The sequence below is a fragment of the Ipomoea nil genome, unplaced genomic scaffold (genome assembly GCF_001879475.1).
Source record: "Ipomoea nil cultivar Tokyo-kokei standard unplaced genomic scaffold, Asagao_1.1 scaffold3030, whole genome shotgun sequence".
Classification (NCBI taxonomy): Eukaryota; Viridiplantae; Streptophyta; class Magnoliopsida; order Solanales; family Convolvulaceae; genus Ipomoea; species Ipomoea nil.
The window spans coordinates 4,167,397-4,189,226 of record NW_017619458.1 but is presented as its reverse complement, the minus strand read 5'-3'; the positions used below and the strand labels follow the sequence as shown (position 1 = coordinate 4,189,226).

At 39.8% G+C, this 21,830-nt stretch overlaps 2 protein-coding genes and 1 long non-coding RNA gene across 3 annotated transcripts; 1 reads left to right on the top strand and 2 right to left on the bottom strand.

The window, feature by feature from the left end:
* Positions 1 to 1,052: 1,052 nt before the first annotated feature.
* On the top strand, positions 1,053 to 2,295 carry LOC109163562. Its single transcript, XM_019312313.1, has 2 exons — positions 1,053 to 1,508; positions 1,709 to 2,295. The coding sequence occupies exons 1-2, from the start codon at positions 1,053 to 1,055 to the stop codon at positions 2,237 to 2,239; spliced, it is 987 nt and encodes a 328-aa protein (XP_019167858.1). The 3' UTR covers positions 2,240 to 2,295.
* A 3,395-nt stretch (positions 2,296 to 5,690) lies between these two features.
* On the bottom strand, positions 5,691 to 8,319 carry LOC109163650 (flavone 3'-O-methyltransferase 1-like). Its single transcript, XM_019312404.1, has 5 exons — positions 7,782 to 8,319; positions 7,039 to 7,460; positions 6,326 to 6,393; positions 5,896 to 6,199; positions 5,691 to 5,775 (listed from the first exon to the last, which is right to left on the bottom strand). The coding sequence occupies exons 1-4, from the start codon at positions 8,063 to 8,065 to the stop codon at positions 5,900 to 5,902; spliced, it is 1,074 nt and encodes a 357-aa protein (XP_019167949.1). The 5' UTR covers positions 8,066 to 8,319; the 3' UTR covers positions 5,691 to 5,775; positions 5,896 to 5,899.
* On the bottom strand, positions 5,691 to 20,454 carry LOC109163654. Its single transcript, XR_002051316.1, has 3 exons — positions 20,442 to 20,454; positions 5,816 to 5,823; positions 5,691 to 5,769 (listed from the first exon to the last, which is right to left on the bottom strand). It is a non-coding gene; the product is annotated as an uncharacterized LOC109163654 (long non-coding RNA).
* Positions 20,455 to 21,830: the final 1,376 nt, after the last annotated feature.

The window sequence follows — 21,830 nt, the reverse complement described above, 5'->3', positions numbered from 1 at the left end:
GGATGTGATCTTCGCGATCTAATCTAACGGTTCAAAATATTTCAGATAAAAGCTGATTCAAAGATGCATGTGATCTCTTTTATTGGAGTATGTGTGGAAAAGGACAAGAGCATACCAATGAACGGATGTGATCTTCGCGATCTAATCTAACGGTTCAAAATATTTCAGATAAAAGCTGATTCAAAGATGCATGTGATCTCTTTTATTGGAGTATGTGTGGAAAAGGACAAGAGCATACCAATGAACGGATGTGATCTTCGCGATCTAATCTAACGGTTCAAAACATTTCAGATAAAAGCTGATTCAAAGATGCATGTGATCGCTTTTATTAGAGTATGTGTGGAGAAGGACAAGAGCATACCAATGAACGGATGTGATCTTCGCGATCTAATCTAACGGTTCAAAACATTTCAGATAAAAGCTGATTCAAAGATGCATGTGATCTCTTTTATTGGAGTATGTGTGGAAAAGGACAAGAGCATACCAATGAACGGACGTGATCTTCGCGATCTAATCTAACGGTTCAAAACATTTCAGATAAAAGCTGATTCAAAGATGCATGTGATCTCTTTTATTGGAGTATGTGTGGAAAAGGACAAGAGCATACCAATGAACGGATGTGATCTTCGCGATCTAATCTAACGGTTCAAAACATTTCAGATAAAAGCTGATTCAAAGATGCATGTGATCTCTTTTATTGGAGTATGTATGGAAAAGGACAAGCATACCTATGAACGGATGTGATCTTCGCGATCTAATCTAATGGTTCTAAACAATCCAGATAAAGCTTATAAAAACGTTCTTCATCACCAACAAATTGAGCATTCATCCCCTTATCATCTATCTCTAAACATACGAATTCAAATATGAATTCCAACACTGGAAAACGTCCTATGCCATTTTCTTCATCATCATCCTCATCTTCCTCATCCTCATCATCATCATCACCGGATTCTGAGCACAATCTCGCAAGTGCAATACGAGCACAAACACAGTTATTAACCCATGCATATACTAGCCACAACCTTGCCATAGCTTCCTACATGGAAAATATGGATAATCAACCCCCAAGGCATGGAAGTTCAACTTTTGGTCATAGAGTGCTTCATCATGATCGTGAAGAAGCAGATCGAAGATTATGGAATGATTATTTTTCAGAGTATCCAAAATATTCTGAAGCAATGTTTCGTAGACGATTTCGAATGAGTCAAAATTTGTTCCTACGAATTGCCAATGCTGTTAAAGGCCATGGCAACTATTTTGTGCAACGGAAGGATAGAATCGGTAGACTGGGCTTATCTACTTTACAAAAAGTTACATCGGTGTTTCGAGTTTTGGCGTATGGAATACCAGCAGATGCAACAGATGAATATATCCAGATTGGAGAATCAACTACAATTGAAAGTTTGAAGAGATTCTGTCGAGCAGTTGTAGAGGTCTTCGGGGAGCGATATCTAAGAGCACCTGATGCTAATGATGTTGCACGGTTGCTTCAAATTGGCGAAAAAGTGGTTTTCCAGGGATGCTTGGGAGTTTAGATTGCATGCACTGGACATGGAAAAATTGTCCAACTGCCTGGGCTGGACAATATGCTGGGAGGAGTAGAGAACCAACTATTATTCTTGAAGCTGTAGCCGATTATGATTTGTGGATTTGGCATGCACATTTTGGTATGCCGGCTTCGAATAACGACATTAATGTATTGGAGGCATCTTATTTGTTTTCAAATCTTGCAAACGGTATAGCACCTCCTTGTCATTATGTTATTCAAGGACAACAGTACAACACTGGATATTATTTAGCAGATGGTATATATCCAAAATGGTCTACATTGGTACAAACAATTCATGAACCTCGAGGGCCCAAAAAGAAGTTATTTGCGATGATGCAGGAAGCGTGTAGAAAAGACGTAGAACGTGCATTTGGAGTTCTCCAATCACGATTTTCAATAGTCAAGGGACCGGCACGTTTTTGGGATAAATGTGTATTGCATGATATAATGTCATCTTGCATTATAATGCACAATATGATCATTGAGGACGAACATGATGAGCAAGCAGATATACAAGGTTGGAAGGAAGCACCGACTCCTGAAGTTGATATAGCTAGAGATGAGAATATTATATTTCAAGAATTCCTTGCTCGGAATAGACAAATTAAAGATAAAGAAGCTCATTATGCACTCCGTAATGCATTGATTGAGCATTTGTGGGAACGATATAGTAATTCCGATAATTAAATGTACTAGATGTTGTATGTTGTATTATTATTGTGGAATAAATTAAATTTTCAAAAATATTGTTAATTTTGATTTTTTAAAAATAATTAATGTTATAAAAATTAGTGTTAATAAAAATTATTATTTACATTACAAATTATATTTTATATTAAACTAATTAAGTTTGAACTAAATTATATTAAACTAACTAAATTCGAACTAATAATTGAAAAATAAAATTATTTTAGTGTAAAAGTTTGGTGTTTTAGTATTTTGGTGTAAATGGGTTGGAGATGAATAAAATTTGGTGTGAGAATATGCTGAGAATATTCCTTCTGATGTGACATTTGGGGGAGAAATTTGGTGTTTTGGTGTTGAGTAGGTTGGAGATGCTCTTAGTGGTTGTCTCTAAAAGCACATACACACGCATGTGATAGATTAATGCCCATTTCAGCACTTTGATAATTTGTAAGAGGAAGAGAGACATTTTGACTAACCACCTGGCTTCTTGACACATCACCTTGATACACAGACTAGTCATTTTAGGTAGACGCAAGTGTCACGGTTGAAAATTATGGAATTTCCGACCACCTGAAAACGATCTTAAATCAAGTTGAAAGTCTTGTTCCAATCACTTTTAGTATTTGGAAAAACTTTTATTGCTATTTCCGACCACTTTTTGCTTTTGACTTGATATAAGATTACTTTCAGGTAGTCGGAAATTCCATAATTTCCAGTAGTGTGCATACGATTCCTCCAAACCGACCTCAGCTCTTTCGCACCGTTAATTTTACATAATACAATGATAAGATAATGGAGAAAGTTGGATAGTGGAGATATTTTTTTAGAATAATGGACAATAACTTATTATTTAAGCCAGGGTGAAGTGCCAAATAGCACCATGAACTAACAACGAAATGTCATCCCGCACCCTAATCTTACATAAGTGATTATTTGATTCACAAACTAAAAATATTTGTTCGCTTAGCCTTTTTTACAAGTTTCCCTGTTGACTTGGTGACATGGCTCCGGTAAAAAATGACGTGGATGTTGATTGTGCTTAATTATACAGGAGTTTTCTTCTTCTATCGCAAAACTATTGTATACGGAGTCGTCTTCTTCTTCCTATCGGAAAGCTACGGAGTCTTCTTCTTCTTCCTATCGCAAAGCTCCAGTTCCTCCGTCGAACCGACAGCTCTACAAGATGTCTTCTTCCTCAACTTCATCACGTGTTAGATGCCTTGCTCAGCATTCTGCTCATTCTGATTTCTCTCTACTGGATTTCCCATGCCTTCAGAGACATTCTCACTGCCACCTTGCTTGCTTCTATAATAGTTCTGCCCAGGAGTAATCATTGAGACATTTCTACAAACACTTGGTGTGCTTCAATTTACTTTTCGAGTTTCTGGATTTCCTGGTTCTACCTCCACCCCCAGTCTTCTACAAGTGGTAATAACATGCCCAATTTGACAACAATTAGAGCAATCTCTACCCTTAGCGTAGCAGTGTTTGGTCTTGTTCGTCTCTCAGTCGCATTATCCAAGGCCAACAGCTCTCCAATCGGGCCACAGATTCTACTCAAAACAGAGAAATCAAACAAATGTAAAGGTAGGTTTGGGAGATGTAGCCATACCGAAATCAGAGCAGTGTCTCTCCAAGGTCTCCAATCAGGAGACCATCGCGATATCCAGAGGTGGTCGACTTCTTACAAAACGACCGATCAAAGTAGACTTCCTTTCGGATCCAGCCAGTCTACACCATTCCGCCTTAGAGATTGAAATTGGGGTTGAAATTGATGTTAATTTTGCCTAAGTAATTAAACTGCTGAATAGATGCCACATCTACTCACATTGCTGCATCTACAAAACAACACACGTATCTGCCAAATTACATCCACATCACCAACTTATTACCTTTAACTTGAAGGTTACCTGTAAAAAAGGCTAGACGAACAAATTTTTTTAGTTTGTGAATCAAATAATCACTTATGTAAAATTAGGGTGCGGGATGACATTTCGTTGTTGGTTCATGGTGCTATTTGGCACTTCACCCTTTAAGCCACAAAAAGTTCATAATAAAACAAACTGGCGTACTTATTGTCTTATTAAAGTTGTCTGCTACCACTTTACTTTTCCTTCACGGGTGGATCATCTTTCCACTTCACTAACACCAAATACTCGTGAATTTGCAGAAAAAAAAATATGAGAAATAATTTTTTTTTGAATGCATGAGAAATAAAATTTAAATCTAATAGAAAAAATATACGATTATTTTAAATTTCATTAAAAATTTTGTTAGGTAGGTATTTAAATTATAACTATTTAATTCATTATTGAGTTGATATTTTACTAATTTGTTATACTATTATATTTGCTTTAAGTGATAAAAAAATTAAAATATCAAACTGAGGCAAACTTTGTTACGTGGTGTTTAGTTGGGGACTTTTGCTCCCTATTATTGATTTTGATACACATTATCATATTTGTTTGTCTACTTTTGTTATCCTACTATTCGAATCAAATCCGTTATGAATTACAAAACTCTATTCGAATCAAATTCATCAGTAATTACAAAACTCATTCTCATTTTACTCCTCTACTGAACAATGAAATAAAAAATAATGAAGAAAAATGAAAAAAATTATTATTGTTCCTGCATTATACATGAAATTTAATATATATATATATATATATATATATATATATATATATATATATATATATATATATATATAGCCAAATATGTATGTGTATATAGAAGTTTGCTCAAATGCGGCCGCACCCTCCCGTGCGACCGTTTGCAGAATACAACAATAATATTAAAAATAGGCACCAATAGTGTAAGAGAAATACACAACAATAAAATCTAAAAATACACCAAAATATACACAACACACTCAAAAGAATACACCATATAACTCTCTACCCCTAATGATGTATTTCCGAACACTGTGTGATGCTTTTATTCATACTTAATGGTGTGTTTTTGGTTATGCGTACCTAATTTGTGTGTGTTTTTATAGTACATTCCTAACGTTGATGGTGTATATTTGTTTAACTATTGGTGCGGCCGCATTGACCGTACGAGAAGGCGCGACCGCACCTGAACTTAGATCTGTGTATATATATTTGTATTATATACTTTTATACTCCCTCCGTCCCGAAATGGTTGTCTCATTTGCTTTTTACACGCTTTTTAAGGAATTAAAGTAAATGTTATGTCATTTCCCAATTATGCCCTTCACTTTTCTTACTTTTGGAAATAAAAGCAAAAGTCATAAGGGTAAATTGGAAAAGTAGAATGATGTTGATGTTCAATTTTGGAAAGAGGACAACATTTTGGGACAAACTAAAAAGGAAAGTAAGACATGGAAAATGGGACGGAGGGAGTATATTTATTTATTTATATTTTAAATTCTATTTACTACTAAACAAAGTAAACTCTTTCGACTACTTAAACATATTATCATTACCAATTATTTTAACACACTCTTACTGTCATTAGAGCTAGCAAACGCATTAGAGCCACAAACTACAAGATAGAGATAATATCTTAGCAAACGCATTAGAGCCACAAATTAAACTACAAGATAGAGACAATATCTTCTTAGCAAATTAAAGGCATTAGATCGAGCCACAAACGTAGTAGTACAAGATAGAGATAATATCATAAGTCGATCTGTTACTTGTGAAATTCTAAGACGGCAAAGAAGAAATCTATGTAGAACGCCCGGGAAGTGCGAAAGCCGACCGACAGGCCGAGCTGCCGGAACTCTTCCTCGGTCCAGTGTTTTCTCTTGGCCCTATACATTGTCATGATAAAGATGTCTGATCCAAGGAGGAGTCGTTTTCTTTGAGTGTCGTCAGTTTCGTTGGGCAAAACTGGCTCGCAAACAATCAACTTTCCTCCCTCTGGAAGTGCATCATATCTGTTCTTCATGATTGCCTTGCACTCTTCATCCGACCATGCTGTTAACATCCACTGCATAACCACCACAAAATCTATGCTTCCATTCACATATATATATATATATATATATATATTGATGTGTGTATGAAACCCGGCCCTTATATAACATTATAATATTATTGAAGGTTATGTACGTACCCTCATGAAAATGGCATCACCATTAGGTATGGCGACTTTGAACACGTCACCACCAACGTGGGTTATACCTGCGTAAACCCAACCCAACCATCAAAGGAAATAGGATAATATTATTCTTCACTTTTAAATTTATATCATAATTATAGTTATTTTTTTCATAATTATAATTAACCACATTCCTCTCGGGTAAGTCACAATATTCATCTCTAATAGCGACGTGGTAGTAGGGCTGAAATTTAGCAGTTGCTACGTATTCTCTCTCTCTCTCTCTCTATATATATATATATATATATATATATATATATATATATATGTAGTGTGCATTTGGTAAACATTGCATTGTGACTCTTGTCAATTGAGGATCACATGAAAATAAGTTAATATAAACTACTAGCCTATAATATAATTAACTGATCTAACCCAAGAAACTAAGGTCAGTAAGCTACTTCTACTGAAAGTCAAAAATTTGAAACCCTAAGTAACTTAATTGACTAGAATTGTCCCTAACTATCCTATTATTTTCAGTATTGATTGTAGAAGTTCAAAATTAACTTGAGTTAATGTCTCAACTATTGTATTGTACCTAAAAGCTAGAATATAATAGAGATGATAATAATAGATTTGAATTGAAGTCATCAAAACATAGATTATTAATTACCAGATGATAATAATAGATTTGAATTGAAGTCATCAAAACATAGATTATTAATTACCAGGAATGTTGGGAGCCTTCTGAACAACCTCAGGCAAATCGAAGTTAATTCCTTGTGCAATACTAGGATCCTTATCCAAGATCATCCTCAGGCAATCTCCAGTGCTCCCTCCCACATCCACCAATCGCGTTACACCTTCGAACCCATGGTAGCCGTCTAGGAACGCCTTCATGAACTGAACAGAAACTCCGGACATGGCCTTCTGCATTAGGCCCACCATCTCCGGCTTCTTCTCGTAGTAATTGTACGGCGCCTCGCCGTTGACTTTCACAAACGGCTCCGACGAGGAATCCACCACCGCCTCGTGCACCAGCGGCCACGCCTTCATCAGCGCATCCTGGTGGTGCTGCAGCACATACGCTCCGTATGATAACCCGTCCTTGTCAGTCACTAGGGTTTTGCCCACCTCACCCACCGAATACCTACCAAAATTCAACAAATTAATGATTTATGTCACCTCTAAACACCTAGCTTTTAAATTTAAGATTGTTTTATATCCAAAGTTAAGGATCGAACTCTTACATTTAATTTCATTAAGGATGAATGTGCGTTTTTTCACTCAACCGGCCACACCCCCAAAGTTCAAGTGTAGAAAATATGGTTTGATCCAGATAAACACTATATTATTATATTTCTGTGACCGTTATTATTTATCCCTTTTTAGATTAAAAAAAAAAGAAAATAAACGTGACTTTCTTTTTTTAGATAAAAGAAATCAATGATAAGATGTGAAATACCCCTACCTTCTCTCTGAGGCATCACCATTTATATGTTCGCGGAAGACGCCGTAGCTGGTGAGCATGCGGAGGATGCGCTGGAGGTTCAAGGCATCGCCGCCGCCGGAAGGGAGGACGGAGGAGAGTATCTCGGAGGCGGAGAGCGGCGCGTTGGATCCACCTTGCCAAATGGCATCGGCGACGTTCAGTCGAATGACGGCACACAAGGACATGGGTACGCTAATCATGTTGGCTAGCTCCATTATTGTTAATCTTGCACTGTTTTGGGTGCTTTCGGATTCATTCCCCATTGCTTCGATCTCCTTCCCTTGTAATTTGTTTCTCTATTATATTCTTGACTCTGTTGAGCACTTGAGGGTATAGTAGCATTAGTATTTATAGCATGAATTCACAGGTTTATGTGCCTCTTGACACCCTCCTCTACACTCCATCAAGAGAAAGTCATTAACGAGCAGGACGTGTTGTATATGATGGGTCCAAACTGGTAGAAGACAACAATGTTGTACTAGTACTTTTAATATACTCTGACAGTTACTTCATGAATAATACCAGAAGCCTCACACAAGCTTTTGATAAAATTTGATTCATATCTTCCTCTTCTATTATAAAATTTTTATTTTCAGTACTTTTGAAGTCTGCTAAATCTGAGTGAATTAGTTATAGCATAGACGAGGTGGGATGATTTACAGAGGAAAAGGATTTTCTAGCAAATTTAGCTCCAGCACATGTTTCACATAGAGAATATGATTTACTTGATAGTTAAGTTTGGCAATAAACATATATTTTTCAGCCTGTTTAAACAATTTAAACCAACATGACCTAGTCTATCATGTCAAACATTAACTGAGACAGTGATATAAGCAAAAGGGGAAGCATCATTATTATTAAGCACATCTGGACCAGTCCAGTTTGGGATAAAGTCATTAATGGTCGGAGGTCGACGAGAACCCTCAGAAATAGGGGGAGGAGGTCTAATTACAGTTATGCATGTCTAGCACAAATAATCATCTATGCAGATATCCCTTCCCAAGGAATTTCCCACAGCGAGTCATGACCAAACGATCAGACTCAAACACCAACTTAATCCCAACCTTATTCAGCAAGGCTCCCGATGAGATTAAGTTCCTACGTAGGGAAGGGACATATAGCACATTTTTCAACAATAACTGTTTCCCGGAATATAACATGAGATCTACTATCCCTATACCACTTACCTAGGAGACGCTCGAGTTCCCCACGAAGACTTGTTCTCCTTAAGAAACAGGCTCAAACACTCTAAACATGCTTTTGTCATTGTAAAAGTGGCGGGATGCCCCCGTGTGTAACACCCCGTGTTACAGCCTTTAATCCCGGATTAATTATTTAATTAGTTCCGTTAATAATAATTAAATATGATTTAATTTGGTGAGGATTCCATTTAATTAATTTATGTGGTCCACCATGGATCGTGGACCCTTGCCTAAACAAGAATCTTAAGCCTATTAGGAATAAAGAGAGTAAACCTTTTACTAGTCAGATTCTAATTATGAATCCTAGACGTATATATCTGTTAGGAATATAATAGAAAGTATGCCTTTACTATTCAGATTCTGATTAGGATTCCTAACTCTATAAATAGGCGATTAGAAAGCAACTAGAACCCTTACCACCCATAGTTATATTACACGAAATTATTCCCAGGAGATTCCCCACCACCAAGCCTAGGGAGATCAATCGGATGGAAATCTTAGAGAAGAACCTTAATAGCCAAGGGAGGATTGATTAAGGCTAAGAGGTAACCCATGTCTCAACAAAACCTATTTTCCTCGCTATATCTTATTCATTGGCTCCTTCGATATATGATTCTGTGCTTGAGTCTTGATAGAGCTTTGCCTAGGATTTATATTGTGTTTAGATGATAATCTTGATGCTTATGTGATAATCTTGATGTTCTTGATGCTATGATTAATTATATGAATGATCTCGTATTTCGATTGTGTCTAGAGCCCTAGGGTTGTATCGTTAAATTCATATTATGGTGTTCTTGGTTTATTTGGGCGGAATTATGCATGATCGGGAGTTGAGTCTAGCCTAGGATTTGTGTTTAGGACTTGCATATAGACTTCTTGATGTTCTTGGGGTTCCGGATGCTCCTGAACCGTTATATGATTCGTGTTAGGTCTTGGCATGTTTAGGACTCGTGTCTGAACGTATTGGTTGTGATTCTTGGTTCAAATTCGTAAATTAAATACGTGGTGTAGTCGTTATGTGTTTTAATGTGTTTGGACATGGTTTTGGGTTCCACGAAGGATCCCGGGACCATAAAGTTGCCTGAGTATCAGTGGGGGGTAGGTGGGGGACTGACATCCTGCCACCTACCCGTTGCCCGCCACTACTGTTCCAGCGGGCAGCCGGCGCGTGGTGGACTGCCCGCCGGCCACCCGCTGGAATAGTGCTCACCGCCGGTGGGTGGTTGGCGAGTGGTCCTCCACACTCCACCTACTCGCTGGAATTCCGGCGTGGTTCGTGGTGTTTTTCCCCGTCTCGCGCTGTATCCCGTTTGTCGTGTGTGAGTCTAGATTGATGTATCGGCTACCGTTCTTAGGATAAAAGAGTCTTGTGAGTTGCATGCTAGTTGAATTGGTATCCCGTTGGCCTAGGAGGAAGATGTATGATCCCGTAGGAGTGTCGTGAGTGGGTTAATCTAGTTTGTTACGTATGAGTTATGTTGGGTTAAGTGTTCCCCGATGATCCCCCTCGTTATGTGTTAAGGTGAGTTGCATGTTGTTTGGCTTCTATGTTGTTGTGCATGATAACCCAATTGGTTGCGATCAATTTGCTATAATGACTATCTGGTGGGTTGAGAACCACCAGATATTGACCAGGCCAGTTGCGATCGGTCGGCTATACAGGCAGTTAGATTGGTTGAGAACAATCGACAGTTATATGTATATATATATATATATATATATATATATATATATATATATATATATATATATATATGTATATATATGTATATATATACATATATATATGTATATATATACATATATATATATATATATATATATATATATATATATATATATATATATATATATATATATATATACATATATATGTACATATATATATATACATATATATATATATATATATATATATATATATGTACATATATATATATATATATATGTATATATATATATGTACATATATATGTATATATATATATATGTACATATATATGTATATGTACATATATATGTACATATATATATATATGTACATATATATGTACATATATATATATACATATATATGTACATACATATATATATATATATATATATATATATATATATACATATATATACATATATATGTACATATATATATATATATACATATATATACATATATATGTATATATTATATATATACATATATACGTATATATATATATATGTACATATATATATATATATATATATATATATATATATATATATATGTACATATATATATATATATATATATATATATATATATATATGTACATATATATATATATATATATATATATATATATATATATATATATATAGGGCTGCGGTCCATAATCTGGTTGCGATCAGACATACATGATAATAGAGCTGCGGTCCACCGTTTGGTTGCGATCGAACGTTTATGATACAAATGAGCTGCGGTTCATTGATTGGTTGCGATCAATCTCCTTGTGCTGCGATACAAGTTAAAGTGTTGCGGGGCCGTGTCAGAGCTATATGCGCTGACCCTCATATATGGGCGTGCGATTGGTCCTGCGGCACCACAATATATGTGCACACCATTGCGTGTCTTGTTGTTGATTGTGTGATGATGACTGAGTAATGATATGGTTGGTATTGAGTAGTCATGTGACCTTAGGATGCATGCTAGAATCTTTATGGTTGTGTCTAATTGTGTTGAAAGTACTTGCTATTGCTTGATTGAATCTACTCTCGGATTTAAATTAGAGTCTCTTAAGTATATATGTATTCCAGTTTCAAAATGAGTTTCTTATATCTACCTATACTGTACTTAACGCGTTGGAGTGGGTTACCAGCATTATTCGCTGACGGTTGTTATACCGAATATTTTCAGGTAACGAGCCTTAGCTTTGGAGCGCGCTAGTCAGAGCTTGGACTTAGTTAGTTTAGTTCAATTATCGGCCTGCGTGCCTTGAAGTTGTACCGAATGTTGATTTGAGGATTTCTTATGTTTGGATAGTTTAGCATGTGCATCTGAGTTCTCCGGCTCAGATGTGGCATAGCACCCCGACTATTATGTTAGTTTATGCTCTGTTTGGGAATTTATAATAGATTTGCCTTTATTTCATAAGCTTTAAAAAGTTTTAAAAATTTGGGGTGTTACAACGTGTCCACTACCCACTCTTTGGGCTTTCCACCATATTGACTTCAGTTATCACGACTACAATCACTTCATTGTCCATGTTCTTCGCCAGTAAGTTGCCTTGATTCTTGGGCCCTTCATTACTTGTGCTTTGAGTTGTAACACCTTTCTGGTGATAGCATTAGGCTGCCTGGTGGCCATTCTTCCCACAAACGAAACACGCGCCGCTTTTCCCTTTCTTTTAAATCTTCCCTGCTCTTAACGCGGTTGCCACTGTTGTTACTCTTGGGATTTCTTTTGTTGTTCATGTTTTGGCCGCAATCTTTGCCCTGTCAAAATGAGCATAGGTTTCTACAATGTTAGCCTTTATGTTACCGGGATTGACGGTCTCGTTCATCACCCGATTTTCCTCTTCTATGTTGAGGCTGTTCACCAACTGTTGTAGTGTGTAATTCCTCCTTTCGTGCTTCATCTTTTTCTTGAAGTTACTCCACGAGTCGAGCAGTTTCTCGATTAGAGCATCAGACAAGAAACTGTCATTTACCTCGGTACTTTCTACCAGCATGTCAGCTACCAGGTTCTCGTATTCATGTACCTGTTCAACTATGGATGACGCGTTAGTCATCTTGAAATTGAGGAAGCACCCAACAGAATCTTTCCTCCTTCTAGCATCGTCAGTCCCATACTTCTGTTGCAACATGTCCAAAATTGTCTTGGCATAATTCTGTTTGGAAAAGATGTCGAAGAGTGCGTTAGTCAGCGCTGCAGTATTGCAGCTCATGCATTCTTGGGACGGGCCGTTGGCTGGTGCTGCAGGTGTCTTCGGATCAAGCATAGCATCCGAACCAGTAACTTGCGCACCAGGCAAGGCAGATTTCTCAAGCGTTTGATCGGGTGTCTCTTGGAACTTAACAGGATCTTCGTGAATGACATAGTCGAGACCTTGAGCTTCAAAAAGCATCATGAGTTTCGCATACCAGCGGCGGTAATTCAGACCACCGGTGATCGAGAGGCTCGATCGAGTTGATGTTAACGACGGATTTCGATGATGCCGACATTGTTATCTCAATGTAATGCTTTTAACTGTTGTATATGCTGAGTCGAAACTAGTAGAAGACAACAATGTGAACAAACTGATTACGTCCCATGGATGTAGTAAGTCCGGTGGGCACTGTCTTCGTAGTGACTTGAACCGTCTCTAAGCTTTACCTAGGCTTTCCAATGAGCCCTGCTTGAACTCCTGTACCTGCTTGCGAATCTTCATGGTTTTCGTCAATGGAAAGAATTCGTTCATGAATTATTTGTGTAGTTGAGCCCACGACCTAAAGTGATCGTCGTCTAGTGAGTCCAACCATCGCAATGCCTCACCTGAAACAGAAAAAGGAAACAGTTTCAGTCTTACTATTTCATCGGATACTCTTCCTTGTCGAAACATTCCACAAGCTCTAATGAATCGTGTGATATGGGTGTGGGGATCTTTTGAGATTGTCCCTCCAAACAGACTATTCTGGACTAGGCTTAGAATTGCGGGATGAATTTGGAAATTGACATGTTCGAGGGGTGGTACACAAATCGAATTGTGCATTGAGAACTCGGGTGTCATGTAATCCGCAATGGATCTTCCCCTCTCTTCTTGTGGTACTTCAAAATAGTTTTCATTCCCAACGTGTTTAATTGGATTTTGTCCCTCATTTACTCCTTGTCCTATAGGTGATTGATTCACATGAGTTGGCGTTCCACCTTGTTGGTTTGGTGGTGTGTGCATATTAGAGTTTCCTCGTGCCGCTCCTTGACTGTGATTCCTTCCACTTGAAGAAGCCATATCATTCAATGGAATTGGTTCTCGTGTTGTTCTTCTTCGGATTGCCTTGTTAATTTCGGGTTCAAAGGCCAAGAGTCCTATGTTCCCTTTCGATCTTGTTTGCATTCAATCCTAGAAAAACAAGTCAACAAGCTTTCTCCTCACAACTAAAAGTAGTTGATGAGGGTTAGAACAAACACAATGAAACGAAATAAAAGTAAAAACAAAGTAACAAGCATTCAAACAATGAGCGAAGTCAAATTCCTAATTAACAACAAATGGCTAAAATCTAATGCCATCCCCGGCAATGGCACCATTTTGATGATGATAACATCGTCTCTTTTTGCCTTGCCTAAGAGCTCTTCTAATCTCACGTTTATCACGTGTGAGATAGCCAAATAGTGGGAGGGCAAACCTGATATTTATCTTTCTCAAGGATGGCCACTTGGAATTAGCCCTAAGTTGCTAAAGTCGGAAAGTAACGACAATGACATTGATTGCAAGCATGTTACGCGAACACAAGATGATTAACGTCGTAGTTGAAACACGAAATTAAGACTAGCAAGTAAACAACAAATGGAAAACAAGTAGGGGTTGGATTGCTTAGTGTGGATGAAGATGCCTAAGGGATCATTTGACATAGGGAAAGAGGATTCCATTGCTAAGTCAAGATAGTGGCTTACGTCCGTTCGTAACTTAGACTACTAAGACTTTGCTTAGGATTCACCTAAGCCTTTCCTCAAACACCTTGCCTTCAACTCTTTCATAGGCAAGTCCCCTAGGGTTCCTTGAGCTAAGAAATGCTAAGGATAGGAGCTTGGATTGATCTAGCATAGATCAATCCCTCAAACACAATAGGAGGTGATCAAGTTCCTAGGATTCAAACAAGTCAATCCTCAACAACGAGACATAGAAGCAATGACATCAATCAATGCCTAATTCAAGAAATAAGTCATGAAAGCATCATCAACAAACACTTACACAATCCAAACCCTAGCTAATCTAGCCTACCATATTCAAATCAAACACAAAAGCATTTATGAATCTATGCATAGCAAAGCAAAATAGAAATAGAAAAGGAATAGAATTGTACCAAAAGTAGATTAACAAAATGAAAGAAAGTCTTGCAAGATCCTTGAATTTGGAGTTTGTCAAGCTCTTCTTTCAAGAAATCCCTCTAGAAATCCTTCTACAAAGTGTTATTCTCCTAGATCTACTTGCTAAGCTATCTCTCTCTAAAATTGTGTTCTCCCCCAAAACCCTCCCTAAATATGATCTAAAGACACTTTAAATAGCCTCCCCTTTCAATTCCCTTCGCAGCTAGTCCAACGTGTCCTCCAACGTCCAAGCATCGTGCGTTGCTTGGGAACTTATTCTCCCCAACGTCCGTCGCAACGCACGTTATCCGGCGCGTTGAACTTTCTGGAAAATTAGCCATGTTCCACTTCTCCACAACACTACAACGCATGTTGTGGCTGCGTTGCTTGGCCCCGACTTGTCTCCTTATTCCGCTTTGCCCCCGGTTGTGCCACTTCGCCTCGTTTAAGCCCGAAACTTACCTAAAAACTTGTAAAACATAAAGTGCGGCGGTAATTTCCAAAGTAATGTAAAACATAGCTATTTGTCACATAATTGCTACACAAAGGATTACTTTAAGTCTAGAATTCACTCAAAAAGGACCTTAAAAGTGTGTGTCTTTGACACTTATCACCAGACCAAGATGAAGATGATTGGGGCAGACGCTCCGATGAGTTGCCAGGCGTTCTTCCCAACGCTGGTCGGGTCGGCTCATGGATGGTTCCAAAGGCTGTGACACCCCGAAATCCAAATTCAATTAAGGGATTAATTAAGTAATTAATCCTATTTCAATTTGTAATTTAATTCGTTAAATTCCTGAAATTTAATAGTTGGGGACTAGTAATTGACTAGTCAACCCCAAAGTCAAAGTTGTACCTTGAGCTTTGTAAGGAGTTCCATTGTTCCTTACACTTCCTTATGTTAGTAAGGGTATTCTTGACCTTTCACTTGGTGTTAGTATTGTAACCTAACCTAGTAGACCACCTTCATTCTTTCCTTACACTTTCTAAAAATCTAGCTCCACCTTCTCTCTAAAAAGGTGGGTAGCATTTCTTCCAAGCCAAGTTGGAGCCTTGCCAAAACTTCAAGAGTTGCTTCCAAGATTCAACCTTTCATATATTTGGGCATCTAGGAGGGTAAGATCTAAGTTCATCTTGTGTTTTTGGTTTTATCTTAGGTGTCTTTTCTTAAAGATAGGATCTTTATGATCTTTTGGTATGTTCTTGAAGTGGGTTTGGAAGGTGAGCCTTGAGAGGAGCTTGTTGAGGTGTAATGTGAAGTCTTTAGTCTACAAGAGGTAACCCATGCTCTACAAAATCTATTTTGCTTACCTATGTGAATATTTCTTGGATTCTACATGTGTTTTGCTATGAAATGTGAGTGTTTATGCATTGTCTTGTGAAAATGCATATCTAGAGCTTGTGTTTAAGGTTCATTTGTGCCATTGCTTGGAATTTCCTTTGATTCAAGTCATTTCGTTGTATTCGGTGAGATTTGGCATGTTTTGGACTTGAATTTGAGCTTGGAGTTGAAAATCCCCGAAGGGATTTATTTGTGGTACAGGGGTGTACCCGCGGGCGGAACGGCGGGTAGGGGTCCCACCCGCCGCCCACCTGCGGGGTACACATTTTGGGTAGCCTGTACTCGCGGGCAGAACCGCGGGTAGAGGCCTACTCGTGGGCCTACCCGCGGGTACGTGTGGTGATGTTTTTGGGGATTTGTTCCCCGTGATTCTTTTGACTCGGTATTTGGTCTTTTGACTTCCCGTTGTTCTTTTGTAGAACTATTTGAGTGTCTTCTTGATGTTTCGTATGTCTAGAACTCTATGGTGGGATTCCATGTAGGTTTTGGTGTCTTGAATCGTGCTAAGTGTTCAACATTTTGTTTTGTTGAACCGTGATGAGTCTTGTGTGTTCTTCGGAACTACGTTTGGTTTATCCGTTTGATAAGCATGCTAGTTCGGTGTTTAAATGCTAGCGTGTGTGTTATTTGTACCTTCCTTGGTTGATGATAACTTGTGTTATTCATTTTTGTTGTTGTTGTTGTTGGACTATGATCCATTCCTTGATTGAGTATGGTTTCATATCTTCGTTGTGATCCGTTGATTGATTCCTGTTGAGGTGTGATGTGTGCGTGGCTTTACCTGGATTGCACGATTAGTGGTATGGGACACTAGTCACCAAGGTATTGAAGCGGTCCTCGTAGTGGCCGTGGCGTGATTATGGAGTTGTGACCTTTGTGTAAGGTTCACGTGATTCATGGGTTGCATGTCTTGCCGTGTGTGTGTACGGTACCCTCGTGTACTATGAAATTGGTGGTTTTGTTGGTGGTTTGTTGGTGGGGGACGACAGTCCCAGGAGGGAAAAGGTGGACTAAGAAGTACAGGGGTCCTGGAGGTAATGGTTGGAAGAAGATACAAGGTTGGGGGTAGCCATAAGGTTGGAACCGGGCATAAGGAAGGCATATCAACTCGTGATGGGTGATGTCACGAGGGCTTGTGTAGCCGTTGTTGTGAATTCTCTTCTTGTGACGTGTGTAGTCACAGGGGCAAGTGTTGCCTTGGCATGTGTTGCCGTGGGTGAGTCTTATTCCTTTGCATTATGCATGTCAGGTTTTGGATCTATTGTGTGATGATAGATCATACCTTGAGACTTCTTGTGAGTCGTGTTGTTCTTTGTGATCTTGGGATGTGTTCCCGTGTTCTTGTTGAGAGTGTCGAGTCTTGTGTTGACTATTACTCTTGGTTTTGTACTTATATATATGGATTCCGTTTTGAAAATGGCTTTACAACTCATATTTTATATATGTATGATATTTCACATGTATTGGTGGGTTACCTGTATTATTCGTTGACCGGGCGTCGTCCCATGTTTTATTGTGTTCTTTCAGGTGATGTCTAGACGAATGCGCGGTCTAGTGCTTGCTAGTATAGCTTCTCCCTTTCGTTTTGTGGCCTGTGTGCCAGCTTAGATATAGAACTTTGAGACAATGGGTTTAGATGTAAACATTGCAGATGTTGCCGGTGCGTTCATCCTTTTGGTGAACGTGGCATAACACCCCGTGTTCAGGATTATGTCTATCTATCTATCTTTCAGTCTTCCGCTGTGTTTGTTGTTTAGTTCAGTTATCTGCATGTTTAAGGCTTTTAAATAGCATGTTTTTAAGGGAGTGTTACAAAGGCTCCCCCAGGATCCATCAATACCTTCGAGGAATTGGCCAGCCAGTTCTTGACACATTTCGCAGGGAGCATGAAACCCAAGAAATTCATCCAGATCTTGCCAGGGTGCATCAAGACGAAGGGGAAAGTTTGAGCTAGACGACCAGATGACCACACAGCCCTGACGTTCTACACCGAGTCCCTGAGATTGCATGGGTATTATAGTCGGCTGCAGGATGAGAATCCCAAAACATATGCGGAAGCCATCCAGCGAGCCAACCAGTTGGCTGATACCGAGGAGGCAGTTAGGCAGAAACGCAGGCAAGAAGCCTCTTCTGCCAAGAGACCTCGGATGGATAACTCCCACAAGGAACGAGTAGCACACGCGGGGGGCGCTCGTGTGAGACTCGCCGGATCCAGGATCGGTTAGGAACTCCTGCTTCCTAGCCGATGGCACAGCCCGTCCACGAGGTCCGCGCTTAGCTACCTCCGCCCCGCCTATCCGTCCTTGTGAGAGGCCCTAGGTGGTCGGTACAAACCCCCTTCCCTACTACAGATACCACCGGACGAGCACCCACTCTACAAAGGAATATAAAGGGTTAAAGGAAGAAATTGAGGCGCTTATCAAGTGTGGTCGCCCACTACCCCACAACTACTGGTGTCGGCCAGGCCTAGCTGGGCAGAAGGGGATACCTGATCGGGACGAGACGAAGGCCGTAGACAAGGGTAAACAGCCCATGCAAGAGAACGGGGATAGTAACTGGAAACAGAAGTCGGTGATAAACATGATAGTGGGCGGCCATGAGGGTGGTGATTTTGCGAGAGCCCGGAAGGCTCGCGCTAGACAGTTATACGTGGGAGCGATAGCCTTTCCGGAGCCAGACCGCAAGAAAGCATGCAAAGAGCCGATCGTCTTTACAGACGATGACTTGACTAGAGGCCCCACGCCCCATCGAGACCCCATGGTTATCGCGATGGACATCCAGGGTTTAGTCATCCGACTGGTATTGGTTGACACGGGCTGCAGTGCTAACGTGTTATACTTGGAAGCCTTCCTGAAATTGGGATTGCCAACAGAACAGATGCGACCGGTCAGGACCCCCTTGGCCAGATTCACTGGCGATGCGGTCAAACCGGAGGGGTGTGTCTCTTTGACAATCATATTGGGTACTTAGCCCCAGGTGAGGAAGTTGGAAATGGAATTCGTGGTAGTCGCTCTGGAGTGTGCGCACAATGTCATCCTCGACCGGCCAGGTTTAGAAGACTTGGGCACCCTGATCTCCATTGAGCACCTGTGTATGAAGGTTCACACACCGACCAGCGTCGGAATAGTGTAATGTGATCAGAAGATGGCTTGAAGTTGTTCCTTACAAGCCTGTCGATGGGTTTGGCAAGGCTTTGACCGTGTAAACACCATCGCCCATCAGGTGATTGAGCGGCCAGTGGAGCGCCTAGCTCCCGCGGTCGAGATAGATGAAATCACCCTGGAGACTGATCGCCCTGGCAATAGGGTACGAGTTGGGATCGGCTTGCCCACCTTTGTGAACCAGGCAATCATGGAAGTTCTAAAGAAGTACAAGGAGATATTTGCATGGGGGCCAAAGGATATGCCCGGAGTCGACTAGTCGATCATAACGCATAGGTTGGCGGTCGACCTCGACCTCAAGCCCTTAGCTCAAAAAAGGAGGCATTTATCGAATGATCGCAAGGACTTCGTAAAACAAGAGGCGGATACGTTACAGGCCGCGGGGCACATTCAGGAGGTTAATTACCCCGGCTGGCTGGCCAACGTGGTGTTGGTGCCCAAGATGCCGGTGTTACTCATCTGTGCCTGAAAGCCAAATATATCTGTTCATCGAATAATGCTGGTAACCCACTCCAACGCGTTAAGTACAATATAGATAGATATAAGGAAAATCATTTTGAAGCCGGAATACATATATACTTATGAAACTCTAATTTAAAACCGAGAATAGGCTCAATCAAGCAATAGCAAATTCATTCAATATAATTAATCATGCATATAAAGATTCCAACACACATCCTAAGGTCACAAGACTATTCAATATCAATCATATCAATGTCCAATTACTATTTCAGTCATAATCAATAACACACGTTTGCACATATGATGATACTGCAGGACCCTTCACGTACCCGTACACGAAGGTCAGTGCATATAGCTCTGACATGGCCCCGCAGCACCCTACTTTTACCGCAGCACAAGGGGATTGATCACAACCAATCGATGAACCACAGCTCATTTATATCATAACGTTTGATTGCAACCAAATGATGGACCGCAGCAATATATATATATATATATATATATATATATATATATATATATATATATATATATATATATATATATATATATATATATATATATATAACAGCTGATGGTTCTCAACCCATCAAACTGTCTGTATAGCCTACCGATCGCAACCGGTCGGGTTAATACCTGATGGTTCTCAACCCATTAGATAGTCATTATAGCCAATTGATCGCAACCAATTGGGGTATCATGCACAATTAACATAGAAGCCAAACAACATGCAACCCACATTAGCACATAACGAGGGGGAATCATCGGGGAACACTTATCCTAATATAACTCATAGGTAACACACCACCTTAAACCACTCATGACACTCCTAAGGGATCGTACACCTTCCTCCTATGCTAACGAGATACCAATTCAACTAGCATGCAATACACAAAACTCTTTTATCCTAAGAACGGTACCCGATACATAAAACTAGACTCACACACGACAAACGGGGTACAACGGGACACGGGGAAACATCAAATGGGGAAAAACACCACGGTTTGTACCAACATTTCAGCGGGTGCCCGGCGGGTGGAGGTCCACCCGCTGGCGGCGGCGTACAAACCAGCGGGTGTCCGACGGGCAGTCACCGGCCCGCCGGCTGCCCGCTGGGAAGTGGGCACGGGGCAGCGGGTAGGTGGCGAGCACCTCTGTCCCCACCTACCCCCACTGACTTCTATGTAATGTTTTGGTCCCGTGATCCATCGTGGAACCCGAAACCATGTCCAGACACATTCAAGTACAAACGACGACACTACGTATTCAAGTAATGGATTCAAACCAAGAACCATACCAATTACATCCTAACACGACTCCTAAACATGCCAAGACTCAACACCCGAACATGCAAAATCCCACCCCAAACATACCAAAACCTCATAATACGAAATCCACGTTTATTACCCTAGGGCTCTAGTCATAATCAAAATACAAGATCATTCGTATAACTTATCATGGTATCAAGAACATCAAGATTATCACATAAGAATCAAGATTAACACATACTCATCAAGATTATCTCACGAGCACCATATAAATCTCAGGAAAAGCTTTATAAAGACTGGAGCACAGAATCATATATCAAGAAAGCCAATGAAGAAGATATAGCAAGGAAAGTAGGTTTTGTTGAGACATGGTTACCTCTTAGCTTTATTCAATATCCTTGGCTACTAAGGTTCTTTCTCTAAGATCTTCTCTCCATGGGTTCTTCTACGTTTGGTGACTGGGGAAATCCTGAGAGTATCTTGTGTGGTAGAATCAATTGTGGTGGGATTTCTAGGTGCCTCCTAAGTCCTTATATATATTTAGGAGTCC